The 14,636-nt window shown below is 36.9% G+C and overlaps 2 protein-coding genes across 3 annotated transcripts; both read left to right on the top strand.

The window, feature by feature from the left end:
- Positions 1-2,523, top strand: LOC116298791 (uncharacterized). Of its 2 annotated transcripts, none has more exons than XM_031707345.2 (9): positions 1-163; positions 413-568; positions 650-768; positions 881-973; positions 1,177-1,302; positions 1,380-1,526; positions 1,599-1,724; positions 1,894-2,029; positions 2,298-2,523. In XM_031707345.2, the coding sequence occupies exons 1-8, from the start codon at positions 54-56 to the stop codon at positions 2,025-2,027; spliced, it is 1,011 nt and encodes a 336-aa protein (XP_031563205.1). In that variant the 5' UTR covers positions 1-53; the 3' UTR covers positions 2,028-2,029; positions 2,298-2,523. The 2 variants fall into 2 exon arrangements, with proteins under 2 accessions (XP_031563205.1, XP_031563206.1); XM_031707346.2 differs by having other exon boundaries at positions 2-163; positions 656-768.
- Positions 2,524-3,115: 592 nt separating this feature from the next.
- On the top strand, positions 3,116-8,624 carry LOC148905875 (multiple epidermal growth factor-like domains protein 10). The gene is made up of 4 exons (XM_089038819.1): positions 3,116-4,333; positions 5,091-5,219; positions 7,570-7,688; positions 8,409-8,624. Exons 1-4 carry the CDS (start codon positions 4,233-4,235, stop codon positions 8,555-8,557), a joined length of 498 nt encoding a protein of 165 aa, XP_088894945.1. The 5' UTR covers positions 3,116-4,232; the 3' UTR covers positions 8,558-8,624.
- Positions 8,625-14,636: the final 6,012 nt, after the last annotated feature.

Here is a 14,636-nt window from a genome sequence, read left to right as displayed (position 1 = left end):
TGCATTAAGAACTGGTCTTAACAGTGGCTGAAGCTTGTGGGTTGTTCGGAACAATGGCTCTCAGTCACGTAGTTTTTGTTTGTATTTTGGTGGTTGCGTTTTGGGATTTTAAGACTGTTGCGTATCCTGATTTTATCGAAGAAAATGGTTTGAATATCAATGGGTAAGCACTAAAAAGTCTGCCTAAAGACTAGATAAAGAAACTAGATATTATTAACTCGAAAATTTATACTAGCTACTTTATACACCACTGTATAATTAATTCACATTTGTAATCTCTATTTTTTTATTTTCTCCTTTAATTTTACTATTAAGCGTGACTTTCAGTAATTCATGTGCACAATAAACTCAAGTAGGTCAAGTCAATATATTAATATGCAAGTTTACTAATCAAACATTTGCCTTTTATTAGTTCCAATATTTGCCAAGATCCCACTTCCAAAACCAAAAACGTCACATTTCGAGAAAAAGTCAAGAAGAAAGTGTCTTACGCCGTCCCATGCTATCATTTGATTCCAATGATTATAGTGATATCGAAAGTACTTGTTAAAAATTGCACCAAATACAAGTAGGTGTTTAAGTATATAGAATATGTTTTTATGACCTGAGTGAAGCACTGGAAATGTCTCAGAGTTTGACTTTTTGTTGGTTCTAGAACAGAGATAGAGGAAATAGAAAAAGTATTTCCCCAAAAGCTCCACGGGTATTCATTACGCTGCTGTTATGGATGGAAGAAGATCAACCAAAACGATACAGAATGCTTGAAACGTAAGTTTATACATTGAGAGACTTTACGCATTGGGCATTCAAGTGGGACTTTACGCATTGGGCATTCAAGTGGTAGTTCCTTTACATACTTTTCTTTTTTTATATGGATAAGCAATATGCGTCCATGGATGTAAACACGGCAAGTGTGTGGCAGCTGATACTTGTGCCTGTGATCGAGGTTGGATAGGCTTCACGTGTAGCCAAGGTAAGGCGTGGTTCGTTATATTGGTAAAAAAAAAAAAGAACAAACAAAAAATGCTTAAAGTTCTCTGTTATTCTGTCATAAATAAATCGTTTGATATCGTATTGAAGCAAATTCTTTTATATTTAGAATGTAAGAACACTCTAGGCCCGTAATTCTTGAAAGGAACTTAATATTTCAATTCTTTGCTTGACTTTCTTATGAAGACGTCAACGAATGTGACAAGAACAATGGCGGCTGTCAACAAGAATGTCTCAACACTCCAGGTTCACATACGTGTGGCTGTACAAGAGGATACATCACTGATGCTACGGACAAAACCAAATGTAAAGGTATGGCATAATACTCTAGCCACACCGTTTAAAAATGTCCATGCTAATAATGCTATTTCCTTATCATTATCAAACAGATATCAATGAATGCCAGGCACCACAGCCACGTTGTCTCTGCGCTAACAGCGTTCCACAATGCAATGCAACTTGTGTGAACACTATTGGTAACTTCAAATGCGTCTGTCCTAAAGGGTACCAATTAAACGGGCCTAACACCTGCACTGGTTAGTGACTTTTTCCTTTAGCTACGCTATATGCTTTGACCTAAATTCATCGGTCTGCTTCTGTATTGATAGATGTAGACGAATGTCTGTCCAGCATTACTAACGACTGTCCACACAAGTGCATCAACAAGCCAGGAAGCTATGAATGTCCATGCTTTAAAGGATTCAAGTACGACAAGAAGACCAGTACTTGCAAGGGTAATGCACAAATTGAATGATTTACAAATGAAAAATCAATGGGGTCAAACAAATGGTGGGAGTATGGATGGAAGGATTGAATGAGGGGTGCATGGGATGAATGGATAGATTGAAGAATAAATGTATACAACTAATCAATGTACTATCTATAATGATCGTTCCACGTCAGATTTAAACGAATGTGCAGACAACAACGGTGGATGTGAGCACAGATGTCTAAATTTCTACGGTTCGTATCGTTGTCGTTGTAATCGTGGCTACCGCATGGCACCAGACCGTAGGAAGTGTCTACCATATATATAAAGGTAACCTACCAACACGATAAATCTTATCAAGATTGATATTCTAGAACGCAAGTCTTCCTGATAATCGTGAACCGCATAAATTGGTTGCTATAAAAGAGAGCCGAAGAGAAGTCAAGACCAAATCTCCGTACATAATATTAAAACGATCGACACGGAGGATGGAAGTCAAGTCAGCAATCATACATATTATCTTGCATTTTATTAGTATTCGAGTTTTCACATATTTTGACCTGGTTAGTTAATGCACTAAATATATTTCGTTTTTCAGTGAACACACCGTAAAACTATCCTTGGAAGATTCATTGAATTACGCCGGAAGAAATTGGAAATATACCCTAAAGGAAGACAAGAATTATCAAGCAGTTTTAATACTGACAACTAAAATCAGCATGTTATACATTAAAAAAATAGCTGAGGGTGGGGGATATCTAAGAAATTATCACAACCTAATCTAGTCAGTGAAAGCCCTTATTAAACTGTAATGGCATGTCGAACATACATTTTTAGATAAACATTGGGTTGGCACATTTAACGTTAGAAGCATAGAATCAATTTTTCTGAGCTATTTTTCAACCCGGCATGTCCCTATTAATCGTTTTATCATAGCGTGATTGTCTATGGTGTTTATAATGCATGTTTTAATGATGTATATCTGGACATTTAAACTACACATGTTATAAACAAAAAAATTGAGAAAATAAAGATTGTTATTAAAAAACAATAATATAGTGTTACATGTCATGGTATCTTATCCAACTTTTGCTGAACTTTCACGAATGAAGTGTCGAGATGAGGAGTTATATGTAAGTTCAATATCGGATAAAATTGCAAACATGATAGGTATTTCAAGGCTGGAACAACGGGGTGTTGACGCACCCAGTTTGTTTTCTTCAGCAAACACCAAAACAAACCGATACCAAAAGCAACAGCAACTACAACGACAACAACAACGACGACAACAACAACAAACAAACAAACAAACAAAAACAGTCACACAAAACTTATATTAAGGTGTTTTCCGAGAGATGGTTTGCACTTTTATTAAGGTCAGCGATAAGATTGTATTTCATTTTGTAAAGCAACCGTCACGTTTCGTGCTTTAGCAAAAAGGGCAAAATAACTCAGGCCTGGCAAGTTACCGCCTTATCCTGCAGCTATTTCATTGTGAAATAGATATTTACTAATACACTTAGTATTTCACTAGTTATATGCCTTAACTCTATGCAACAGATGAGGATTTTCAGTGGCAAATGAGATCTGATAAGAGTGAAAATGTTATTTTCAGTCAATTGGGTACTAAGTGGAGGAGCTAATAATAATGTAATTTAGATATCATGTTAAAGGTCAAAATTATCAGGAATGTGCTTCCTTGTTTTGTTCTGTCTTGTTTTCTCATACCAAAATAACGTGATGATCCTCAATGATGGCCAGTGGCCAGACTGTAATGTTTTCTCAATTATTTTCTAGCTACCTGCAAAGTTTACTATCCATTTTTGAGGAGTTATTATGTCATCGTCTATATGGATTAACATTGCAGAGAAGGAACGGGGACTGATTCATGCGTCTTGTATGTAAATGTAACACCAAGCAATTTGCAATGCTAGAATATGATTTCATATGTACTGTAAGGCCGACAACACGAAAAACTCGATATGGCTTAATAGAGCTTTTAAAGGATACTCGCTTTGAATCCACTTGAACTTTGATTCATGGTTCAGGCAAGTTGGAACATATCGGTGGACTGTGGGGAAATAAACAACCTTTTTACTTGTGGCTGGAGGGACGTTTCCATGTCTTTAGTGAATTCTAATTGCTTTGTGCGAACTTTTGTCACTCAAAAATGAATTTTCCTTGTAAATGTTCTTTATAAAAGCCAACTAGCCTTAGATCTCACACAGTGTGAATGAATCAAAATAAATACTAAAATAAGTCGGAGAGCCGATATCGATATTTCGGTAGAAGGATTAGATGTTGCTTGGAATGTTGTTCCTGTTTTGATCCCAATATTAGAAAGCAAACAAGGTTTTTGTTACATGTGCACCAGTAACATTAGAAGCTTGAAAAAAAAGATAATAATAATTCTACGAGTCACCCAAAACGCCAGGCTCGCTTTGAGGCCCGTAATTTAGTAGACTTGAACTAATAATGTCATCCTTGCAAACTGGGCTTTAGATTTTATTTGTAGCTGTTTTTTTAAGGAAAGATGTTCAAGAATTGGAGTTTTCAGTTTTTAATTCTACTGCTCACTTTGGTTCTTGTCTACTCCCAGAAGGTGCTAAACCCCGATATGTTCTACCTCAAAGGGTATGAAGTTAACTTAGTAGCTATGGGTGTGTATGCATGAGTTTATTCATTGTAGACAATGGGCGAGTAAATGTTACGAAGCACAAGTAACCACTTAATAGATGAGGCAATGGGATTCAAATCATTTGGACTACAATATGAAATCGTTGTTAAAAAATAATAGTTTTATTTACATAAATTTTCAATTGACTTGAAATCCACGCGAAATAATCGCAATCTAAAGGCTCTATAAGTCTCTTTTCTCAAGGGGATACCGAACAAAGACCAATTCAGCAGGGCCTTTACTATTGCTTTCGTTGTTTTATATTGATTTTTCAAGTTGTATAAAAACATTAATTCAAATATTAAAATATCACGGAAATTGCTAAAAAAATTGTTGCTAAAGCTATGCCGATCAGGACCAAATGAAAAGACATTTTTACCCATGGGAGCGCCAGCATGGAGGCGACGTTTTGTAAACTCTCCAGATTTCTTCAAATTTTTGCTCATATTTACATCCTTTTACAAGCTAAACAGAACCATCTTGGCAAGCGTACAATAACCACCTCAGCTACTTATCATTACGAGTAAATTCTATGAATCTATTATTTATTCATTTTTATTCATTATTGTATTACTGTTGTGTAATTTAAGCTTAAAGTCTGTAAAGGGTTGTTGAATCTTGTAGAATTGACGCTATATAAAGTAAAGGTATTATTATTATTTATTATTCGTTGTTTATTATGTTAATATTTGTCTTGGTTCTAATTATGCATAGAGGAAATGTTTGCCAAAACACAAGTTATGAAAGTTTTACTTACCCTCCGATGCCGGAAGTTACCCATTTCATGGAAACAAGGGAAACCTCATGTGGACTTTTTGGTTGGAGTCGTTGCAATGTAAGAAGGTGAGGTATTCAACACGTACAACCTCGAGATCAGGGGAAAACCGGGGTCTATCCCGTCATGTGTTGCACAAGTAGTATAGGGGATGGGGGTTCCAGCGCAACGACCAACGGAGGATTACCCGTCTAAAGTGAATTCCTCGATTCGTACCGCGATTACCCGCATCCCGTGTCTATGTAGTTAAATATGTTAGTCTATATATGGAGTGCGAAGATTGTAAAGAGTTTGTTTATGACTTCTGTGTAAAGTGCTTGAAACCTAAGTTTGTACCTACTAAGCCAAATAAGTATATTTGTTGTGGTAAGAAAATGCAAATAGAAGACGACACGTCAGCACAGTGTTACGAGTGTGGTAAGAATATTCGTAATGCCGTACCGAATGCTACCAGAGAGCAGTATTACGCCAATGGAGGTCGTAAGAAAACACCTTATAAGAGAATAAAATACTTTAGGGACTGGATGAGTCATATCCAAGGTTTACACCCGGTATATTTAGACAACGAAGTAAAGAAGAAAATCATAGACCACTTATTTTCGTATGTTGGCAAATGTGGCATTTCTTTGCCTTGGTAAAAGCCTCCTGGTTCTCTTTGGTAAATACCATCTTCTTTGGGTGTCTTAATTGTTCTCTTATCTCTTCCTCCTCTTCTCGCAATGCTTCTAGAAACTCATTAGCTGCGTTCTTACCTCGGTAAATCACAGGAGGGTCGGCCTTACCATCTGATCTGACTACTACGTAACCAAAGGAGCAGATCTCGTGCAATCCCACCTTATTCGTGGCACCACTTTTCTGCTCTTCCTTAGTTATCAACGCTTCAAAGTCTGCATATATCACGTAAGGCACCTGCATCTGCTTTTGATGGTCTGAGTACGATAGGTTCTTATCTGTGGGCATCTGGATCCGTTGCGCCACTTCTTCGACTCCGCGACATATTTCGTCGTGATCCTTTAGAGCTTTAACGCTGGTAAAGGATAACAAACAACAGTCGCAGAAGTATTTCTTGCCTTTGTGTTTGGTGTGTCTGTAAAATAGTCTGCTAACATGTTTGACCCACGAATAATGTCCGCCGTGGTAGAAAAGGTGTATTCGTTCTCCTTTACTCTTTCACAGCACTAGTGGCACTATCGTTTGGTCTCTTGCTCCGTAAACGTTAATGGCTAGGTCATTTTCCTGCTCGAATATCGGTATGTCTATCAACTGCATTGGGAACTCTACGCCATCCCACTCCAAATCATCTGTTGGGTACTTGCTTGGTCTACATGGATCCTTATCTACTGGATACAGTGCGGATCGTATTGCCCACATAAAGCATCTGTTGTCATCATTTTTTACGTTGACTATGGCTTTCTTCCTTTCTACCCACGTTGGTAGGGGCACGTAACTTCCTCCTCGTATTGGCACGTACCTTGCCATGCTAACCTCCATACCTTCTACCTCCTCCACTGTCCAACCTGATCCTTCTTTCGTGTAGTTAAACAGCGACTCCATTATTGCTTCTAAGGCTTCGCTGAGTGACCTATCCAGATTCGTGGACTCTAATATCACTAACGACTTCGATCGCAACATTGCTGTCGTCATTACCTCGTCTTTTGATAGACTCACTTCTACCATTATGCTTGCTTTCAGGGCTCCTAATTCTTCTATACCTTTTCGAAGCGTTCTCTTGACCTTCCTTTCTGACTGCCGCCAAAACTGTCTAACGTCAATCTCACCGTTACTGGGTATTGACACCGTTTCGAAATTGCTTTGGGATTCCATCTATATAATAGGAAATATCTTATACCTAATTCCAGACCCTTTTCAGATCGTCGTAGTCATACTCACAATCCTGACAATGCCAAAACAATTTAACCTTAGTCTCAAACTTCTTACCACATCCACAATCATAGCTGCTCATACATTTCGTCTTCATCTTCAAATGCTTCTTTAAGTCCACTTCTTTCTTAAAAGTTCTCTTACAATCTTCGCACTCCATATATAGACTAACATATTTAACTACATAGACACGGGATGCGGGTAATCGCGGTACGAATCGAGGAATTCACTTTAGACGGGTAATCCTCCGGTGGTCGTTGCGCTGGAACCCCCATCCCCTATACTACTTGCACATCATAATATACCTATGAAATACAGTATGAATTTTAATTTATCAGAAGGATTCTGATGATGATGATGCCGATGAAGATGATGATGATCGTAATGGTGATAAAGACAGTCAGGGTGATGAGTGATTTTGTAAATTTTTGTAAATCTCTCTCTCTCATAATCCTGAATCTACCGGAGCACTTGATAATTTTCGTAAAGCTTCTATCCATTAATCCACTATATTTCGTTGTTGTTACTTCGGATTAGAAAAGCAACAAAAACTCTATATGTCATTCGAACTGGAACAGAGCCAGTGATTCAGTTGTACTGCTGTCCTGGATGGAGGTCGAACACGACCATTGATGGCAAAAAAGTTTGTGACCAACGTAAGTATAATAAAGTTAGTCCGCTATAGTTAAAAAAACAAACAAACAAACAAAAAAGAAATACCAGAAGCTCTCCTTCAGCTTATTATATATTTTTGAGGCCAAAGTTTTTGTGTGTTTTACAGCACCTTAAAATAACTTTGAGCAGTCCATCAAATATGTGTGGTGAGGTGTGGTATGATATTGTGTGGTCCAGTTTAGTATAGTATGGTATTTTATGGTGGTGTGGTATGGTGTGGAATGGTATGGTATGATATGATATAAGGTATGGTAGGTTACGGTACGGTACGGTACGGTACGGTACGGTACGGTACGGTACGGTATAGTATGGAATGGTATGTTATGATATGATATGATATGATATGATATGATATGATATTTTATGGTACGGTATGGTCTAGTGGCGTGTGATATGGTGTGGCATTTTTTGGCATCACTGGGTGTGGTTTTCTGCAGGCTTTGAAGTGTTACGATCAAAATGATAGTATTCAATTCCTACATTCCTTTTAGCTACTATAGGTCTTTAATAGAGACGAAGCATATAGGGTACATTTGTAACAACAACATTTAACAACCTTGCAACAACACATGACACATTATCAAATCCCAAACTACCATGCTATCTACACCACACCACAACACCACCAGAAAATACCAGAGCACACCATACTAAACACACACACCAAAACATGTTAAATAAATATTTTCCTCAATTTATAGCAACTTGTTCTCTTGGTTGTGGTCCCAATGGTGGAGAATGTGTAGCACCAGACACATGCAAGTGTAAATCGGGATGGACTGGTACCTTCTGTGGAAGAGGCAAGACCTTTTGTGCATGGCTTGGCTATAACGCCTCAATATGTGGTTAAATTGGTTATTACGACAATGGTTATTTACGTTTTGTTCAGGGAATTTTAATTAAACTAACAAACATGACTCTGCTTCTCTTTTTAGTTTATATTGAATGTATAAATAATGATAATAATAATAATAATTATTATTATTATTATCATATGTTTATTTCAACTTCAGACATTTTTGCTACATGAATACAGAATATTGCGGGCATGAATAGTCTAAGCAAATTATCTGCATGACTGGTTTTACAAAGGTGTATACAAATTTAACAATTGTACAGACGTTTCACAATCTCACAGTTCTGTGAAATAACCCATTTCTGACACTTTCTTACATTTTTTAGACCATCAGTGAGGCCTACATCAGCCAGTTTACTAATCAAATCCGTGTGATACCCAGATAGAAAATCAAATACTATGTTGACTTGCGTTACTTTATATCCAGGGTACATTCTTTTAAGACTAGATCTTAAGTCAGTATATTTAACAGTTTTATTTTTATCCCTATGAAGTATCTCTCCTACATTACAGACTGTTCCTTCAAATATAATTAACTTTTGGAGGGCTGTCTTGGTAGATAGGGATATTCCACAGTACTTTTGCTTCATCATTTTCGACAGTGCTCTTTGGGGGTAGTTCTTTGTGCCAAGGTGTTACGTTGTCTTTATCATCAGAAAGTTCAAACTTCTTAAGTATCGCGTGATACGCAGGTCTAATCGTGTGATCATGTCTTGATGTGTAGAGCGATTGGGCTATGGCCGAGCATTTGCACATGATGTGTGCAATACTCTCATCTCCAGATTGGCAAAGCCGACATTTCAGATCTTCTTCTTCACCTTTCAGTTTCTTTGCCTTATAGACTTTAGTTGGCAATAGTTGTTGAATAATACTTGTGTGAATACTGTACAACAGTTGGAATGTTTTTCCAGACTTTTGAGATGTCACACCATTCTTTGTGCAGGTCTTTGTTTTTCCACTGTTTAGCCATGAATTGCCCAACCCAGGGTTGCTGTTCAACTTCGAGTTCGTACTTTCTCACTAATTCGTTCTTTACGATGGACTTGATGCTTTTAGGTTGACAGTTATTCACTTCTATAACTGTGTCGTTGGAGGTTAAGATATATTTATTGCTTTCGGCATTATACGTTATGTCCACATTGAGTTGGGCTGCAAATGTTCTTGCGTACTTGATGATAGATCTTAAGAGTGGCTGTCCGTAACGGTCGAGAATGGCGGGACAGCGAAGGAATTTTCAAATTTCTCATATTTTGTCAGAAGACAACCTTTGGTAAGCTCTTTTAAAAAATCCAGTTTAAAACTTCGAGCGCTTTTTTATTTTGGCGAATTTTACGAAAATCTAAAACTCGACTTCCGGTTCGCTCTGGACCGGTGTGAACAGCCCAAAATATTACCCATATTTAAGAAGGCCTCACTCGTTCAAAAATACTCCTATCGATCTGATACTTTTTCAACATTTTAACTAACTATCAGACTCCAAAAGGGATAAATAATATTTTTGGGAAAATATTTTTTTCTCGCTTTTTGGGATTTTTTTTCGATGGCATTTCAAGCAGCTACGACGCGAAGCAAATTTTAGCCTAAGTTGAATGCCCTAAATCATCACCTGGTATATATTTTATTTTCACTAAAACTATATGATCTGAAAGCTTGTTTATTGTAATTCTTTTCCTGAAAGTATCAGCTTTGGAACGCAAATACGTCCTCGCGATTAATCGACTCTTCTATGTAGCATACGGCGGTCTAATTTCGGATTCAGAATCAAAGCGCCTGCTTTATAAATACTCAAAAACTTTCTTGGATCACCCAGAATGAACATTTTAATCGTAAACAACATTAGTTTGATGACTGTAAACTATACTCCAGCTATATATTATTGACTTATTCTTTTGTACTGGAATGTTTTAGAGAGTAAGGACTTAAGCGTACGAATTCTAAGTTAGAAAAAAAACCTTTAGACCCCATCAAACGCAGGGTTTTTTTATTTTTCTCTTTTCTTTGTTTTTGTTGAATATACTTGCTCAAAATCCTCCCAAATTTCAATTAGTTCCACGTTATTCGTAGAAAAAACAAACTCATTTTCGTACTTTCTCAAAATTAATGGAATAAGTTAGAGGACATTATGATTGAATAAACAAACTGAATTAGTTGAGAAGCGTGGCACGTGAACGTCGATCACTTGTACCTTTCTTGAATTATATGAACTAAACAAACAACCTTTATGTTTTGTATTTTTTGTCTTTATCTCTTGTCAAAATTAATAATAACTAGTGACTAAAGTGCGTGCAGTTGCTTTCGTACTATTTCATTTAAGCCCCTTTCCCGATAACGTCACACATTTGATCCGCATCAACACTGCCTACTCTGCTTTTTTTCCCTTCTCTTTTGTTGCTGTTTTTGCTTGTTTTTATATGGGGTTTCAGAATTGATTGATTTAACTTGATTCTAAATGAAAAAGCCAAAAATCGTCCTTGTTTCATTAAGAGAAGTCAGTGGCTAACAAACCTGTTTCCTTTCCTATTCATTCGCCTAGAATAAACTGTTTGACAGGAACAACAAGTATCTTTTTACCAATAATAATAACATATTATATATACATATATATATATATATATATACAGCCATTTGCAAAAACTATGGCCGCTTCCAATACATATACGAGTATATCGAAAGCATATCAAGTATTATGGGATATCTTCCACTATATATTTTTCAAGTTGTCTATCATTAGGGCTTTCTGGAAAAAAATATCAAGAATGATATCCCGCCCTGTCTGATATACTTTCGATATAGTTGTATTTATATTTGAAACGGCCATAATTTTTGCAAATGGCTGTATATATATATATATATAACAAAGTATGTAATGTGGTCTATACTGGTGAAACAGTGCTCGATGCGTAGGGATGCAGAGCAACAGATATATAGTAAAGATTGGATTAAAGACGAGACATGTTCACTGTAACTCCGAGTTTCGTGCTTACGCACTCATCAGACAGACGTTTTTTTCAGAATGAGTGGCCGTGTTGTATCCGATATACAAACACGAGGCGTAGCCGAGTGATTGTATATCGAATACAACACGGCCACTCATACTGTAGATTGCTTATCAAACGTCTAGGTTAGTTCCTTTGTGTTTCACTAAAATTTTCAAAATTGAAGTGAATCTGGCCAAGAAAATCCAAGTTTAAGTTTATGCAAATGAAGACGAATCTATATCAGATATAAAACCTCCTTCATGGTCGTGATTTCTATTGTGTTTTCCTCATGAATTATTTATGAGTTTGATTAAAAAATATATATATATATATATATATCAAATTATGCTTTACAACATTAATGTTTATAGCCAAGATTCAGGTAATAGCTGCTCAGTAGGCAAGCTAATCGTCGAGCTGAGCAGCCGGTTTTTTTTTTTCTTTTTCTTATTCTTTTTTTTAACATTTTGACAGGAACAATTGTATGGTTTCTATCAATTACAGCCGCAATAGTAAACTACATTCTTAATTAAATGAAGGTATGGTGCTCTGGCGGCGGCTGCGTGCGAGTGCGAAGATTCTCTGTTCTTGAAAAGCATTTTTCTCTTGAGAGATGGTCGAAATCTCTTGAGAAACAATCGCTATTTGATCTTGCTAAGGCCGTCAAATACAAAGCTTGGAAGAGGGGGTTGGGGTTTCTACCGACCCTAAAATTCTCGTCTAGTAATATGAGGACCTCGGATTTATCTGCTGAAGAGGCTGGGCTCTCAAAGAAAATAAAAAGTCTGACCGCTTTATCAAAAAACAGAGAACCTACTTGGTCAACAAGCTCAACATTGAGTAAACCTTAGGAAGAAAGTTAAACCCAGAATTTGTAGAAAAGGTCATGAGACGTGCTCGAGGTCCCGACGGCTTGCGTCTTTTCAAGTACTCGGCCAGACCGTCCCTGAAGACCTTGCTATCTCCCCAAACGCAATAGAGGAAGATGATAATTTTCCCAGTACAATACTGTAGAAGCAGCTATCTCGACTTTCCAACCAGGGCCGTAACCAGAACTTTTACAGGGAGGGTGCACATCGAATAAAAAAATCGGCGGACCTTAAGCTTTTATGTGGGGGTGCACGTGCACCCTGTGCCCCCCCTGGTTACGGCCCTGCCAACTACAGCACCCTGTCACTTACGACCAATACGATATATGTTCCAATGGTGAAAAATGACAGACTTAAAAACTCTCTAGGTAACAATGCTGCAGATTTTCTGTGAGGCTCTAGAGTTACATGTTCCTGTTCCCCTAAAAGAGCAAAGCACCAAATACCTTGAATGTAGTTTACGATTGCGGCCGTAATTGATAGAAACCATACAATTGTTCCTGTCAAACAGTTCATTCTAGACGAATGAATAAGAAAGGAAACAGGTTTGTTAGCCACTGACTTCTCTTAAAACAAGGACGATTTATAAAAAACAGAGTAGGCAGTGTTGATGCGAATCAAATGTGTGACGTTATCGGGAAAGGGGCTTAAATGAAATAGTACGAAAGCAACTGCACGCACTTTAGTCACTAGTTATTATTAATTTTGACAAGAGATAAAGACAAAAAATACAAACCATAAAGGTTGTTTGTTTAGTTCATATAATTCAAGAAAGGTACAAGTGATCGACGTTCACGTGCCACGCTTCTCAACTAATTCAGTTTGTTTATTCAATCATAGTGTCCTCTAACTTATTCCATTAATTTTGAGAAAGTACAAAAATGAGTTTGTTTTTTCTACGAATAACGTGGAACTAATTGAAATTTGGGAGGATTTTGAGCAAGTATATTCAACAAAAACAAAGAAAAGAGAAAAATAAAAAAACCCTGCGTTTGATGGGGTCTAAAGGTTTTTTTTCTAACTTAGAATTCGTACGCTTAAGTCCTTACTCTCTAAAATATTCCAGTACAAAAGTATAAGTCAATAATATATAGCTGGAGTATAGTTTACAGTCATCAAACTAATGTTGTTTACGATTAAAATGTTCATTCTGGGTGATCCAAGAAAGTTTTTGAGTATTTATAAAGCAGGCGCTTTGATTCTGAATCCGAAATTAGACCGCCGTATGCTACATAGAAGAGTCGATTAATCGCGAGGAAGTATTTGCGTTCCAAGGCTAATACTTTCAGGAAAAGAAGTACAATAAACAAGCTTTCAGATCATATAGTATTAGTGAAAATAAAATATATACCAGGTGATGATTTAGGGCATTCAACTTAGGCTAAAATTTGCTTCGCGTCGTAGCTGCTTGAAATGCCATCGAAAAAAAATCCCAAAAAGCGAGAACAAAATATTTTCCCAAAAATATTATTTATCCCTTTTGGAGTCTGATAGTTAGTTAAAATGTTGAAAAAGTATCAGATCGTTAGGAGTATTTTTGAACGAGTGAGGCCTTCTTAAATATGGGTAATATTTTGGGCTGTTCACACCGGTCCAGAGCAAACCGGAAGTCGAGTTTTAGATTTTCGTAAAATTCGCCAAAATAAAAAAGCGCTTGAAGTTTTAAACTGGATTTTTTAAAAGAGCTTACCAAAGGTTGTCTTCTGACAAAATATGAGAAATTTGAAAATTCCTTCGCTGTCCCGCCATTCTCGACCGTTACGGACAGCCACTCTTAAGGATTTCATTTCTTTGGCGTCTTGGTACGTTCTTACTAGCTCAACATGTGGATCAGAGCTGCATGTGATGTAGTGGGCGAGTTTTATCTTTGTGGTCTTGTACAAGCTTTCGATTTCAGTCAGGCCTTTGCCTCCTTTAGCAGTTGGAAGGTAGAGGAGGGGTAGAGATTCATGCTTGTTTTTACAGCCGCAGTCATTAATAACTCGACGGGTTCGTCTGTCAAGTTCTTTAAGTTTGTCTATAGGCCAGTCAGTAGACCACATGTGGTGTTGCAAAACGGGAATAGCAAACGCTTGAGTAGCTTTGACTTTCCGTTGAATAGATAAAGGTTATTAAAATAATAATAATAATTATTATTATTATTATTATCATTATTATTATAGCCGTATATAAATGAGAACAAGCTAAATAGCTTAAATAGTACAATAGGGCGCTATGTATTGCGTA

Source organism: Actinia tenebrosa, unplaced genomic scaffold, assembly GCF_029948245.1.
Source record: "Actinia tenebrosa isolate PJP-AT-01 unplaced genomic scaffold, QUT_ActTen_1.0 PGA_scaffold6__47_contigs__length_16458017, whole genome shotgun sequence".
In the NCBI taxonomy this organism is placed as follows: Eukaryota; Metazoa; Cnidaria; class Anthozoa; order Actiniaria; family Actiniidae; genus Actinia; species Actinia tenebrosa.
This window is presented reverse-complemented; position numbering and strand designations above follow the sequence as displayed.

Bases quoted from the DNA above. Each gene is read 5' to 3' on its own strand.
- LOC116298791 (XM_031707345.2), top strand. From the start codon at position 54: ATGGCTCTCAGTCACGTAGTTTTTGTTTGTATTTTGGTGGTTGCGTTT. The intron at 974-1,176 runs GTAAGGCGTGGT...TTTCTTATGAAG, and splicing joins AGGCTTCACGTGTAGCCAAG to ACGTCAACGAATGTGACAAG. The intron at 1,725-1,893 runs GTAATGCACAAA...GTTCCACGTCAG, and splicing joins GAAGACCAGTACTTGCAAGG to ATTTAAACGAATGTGCAGAC.
- LOC148905875 (XM_089038819.1), top strand. From the start codon at position 4,233: ATGTTCAAGAATTGGAGTTTTCAGTTTTTAATTCTACTGCTCACTTTG. The intron at 4,334-5,090 runs GTATGAAGTTAA...AATTATGCATAG, and splicing joins GATATGTTCTACCTCAAAGG to AGGAAATGTTTGCCAAAACA. The intron at 5,220-7,569 runs GTGAGGTATTCA...ACTTCGGATTAG, and splicing joins AGTCGTTGCAATGTAAGAAG to AAAAGCAACAAAAACTCTAT.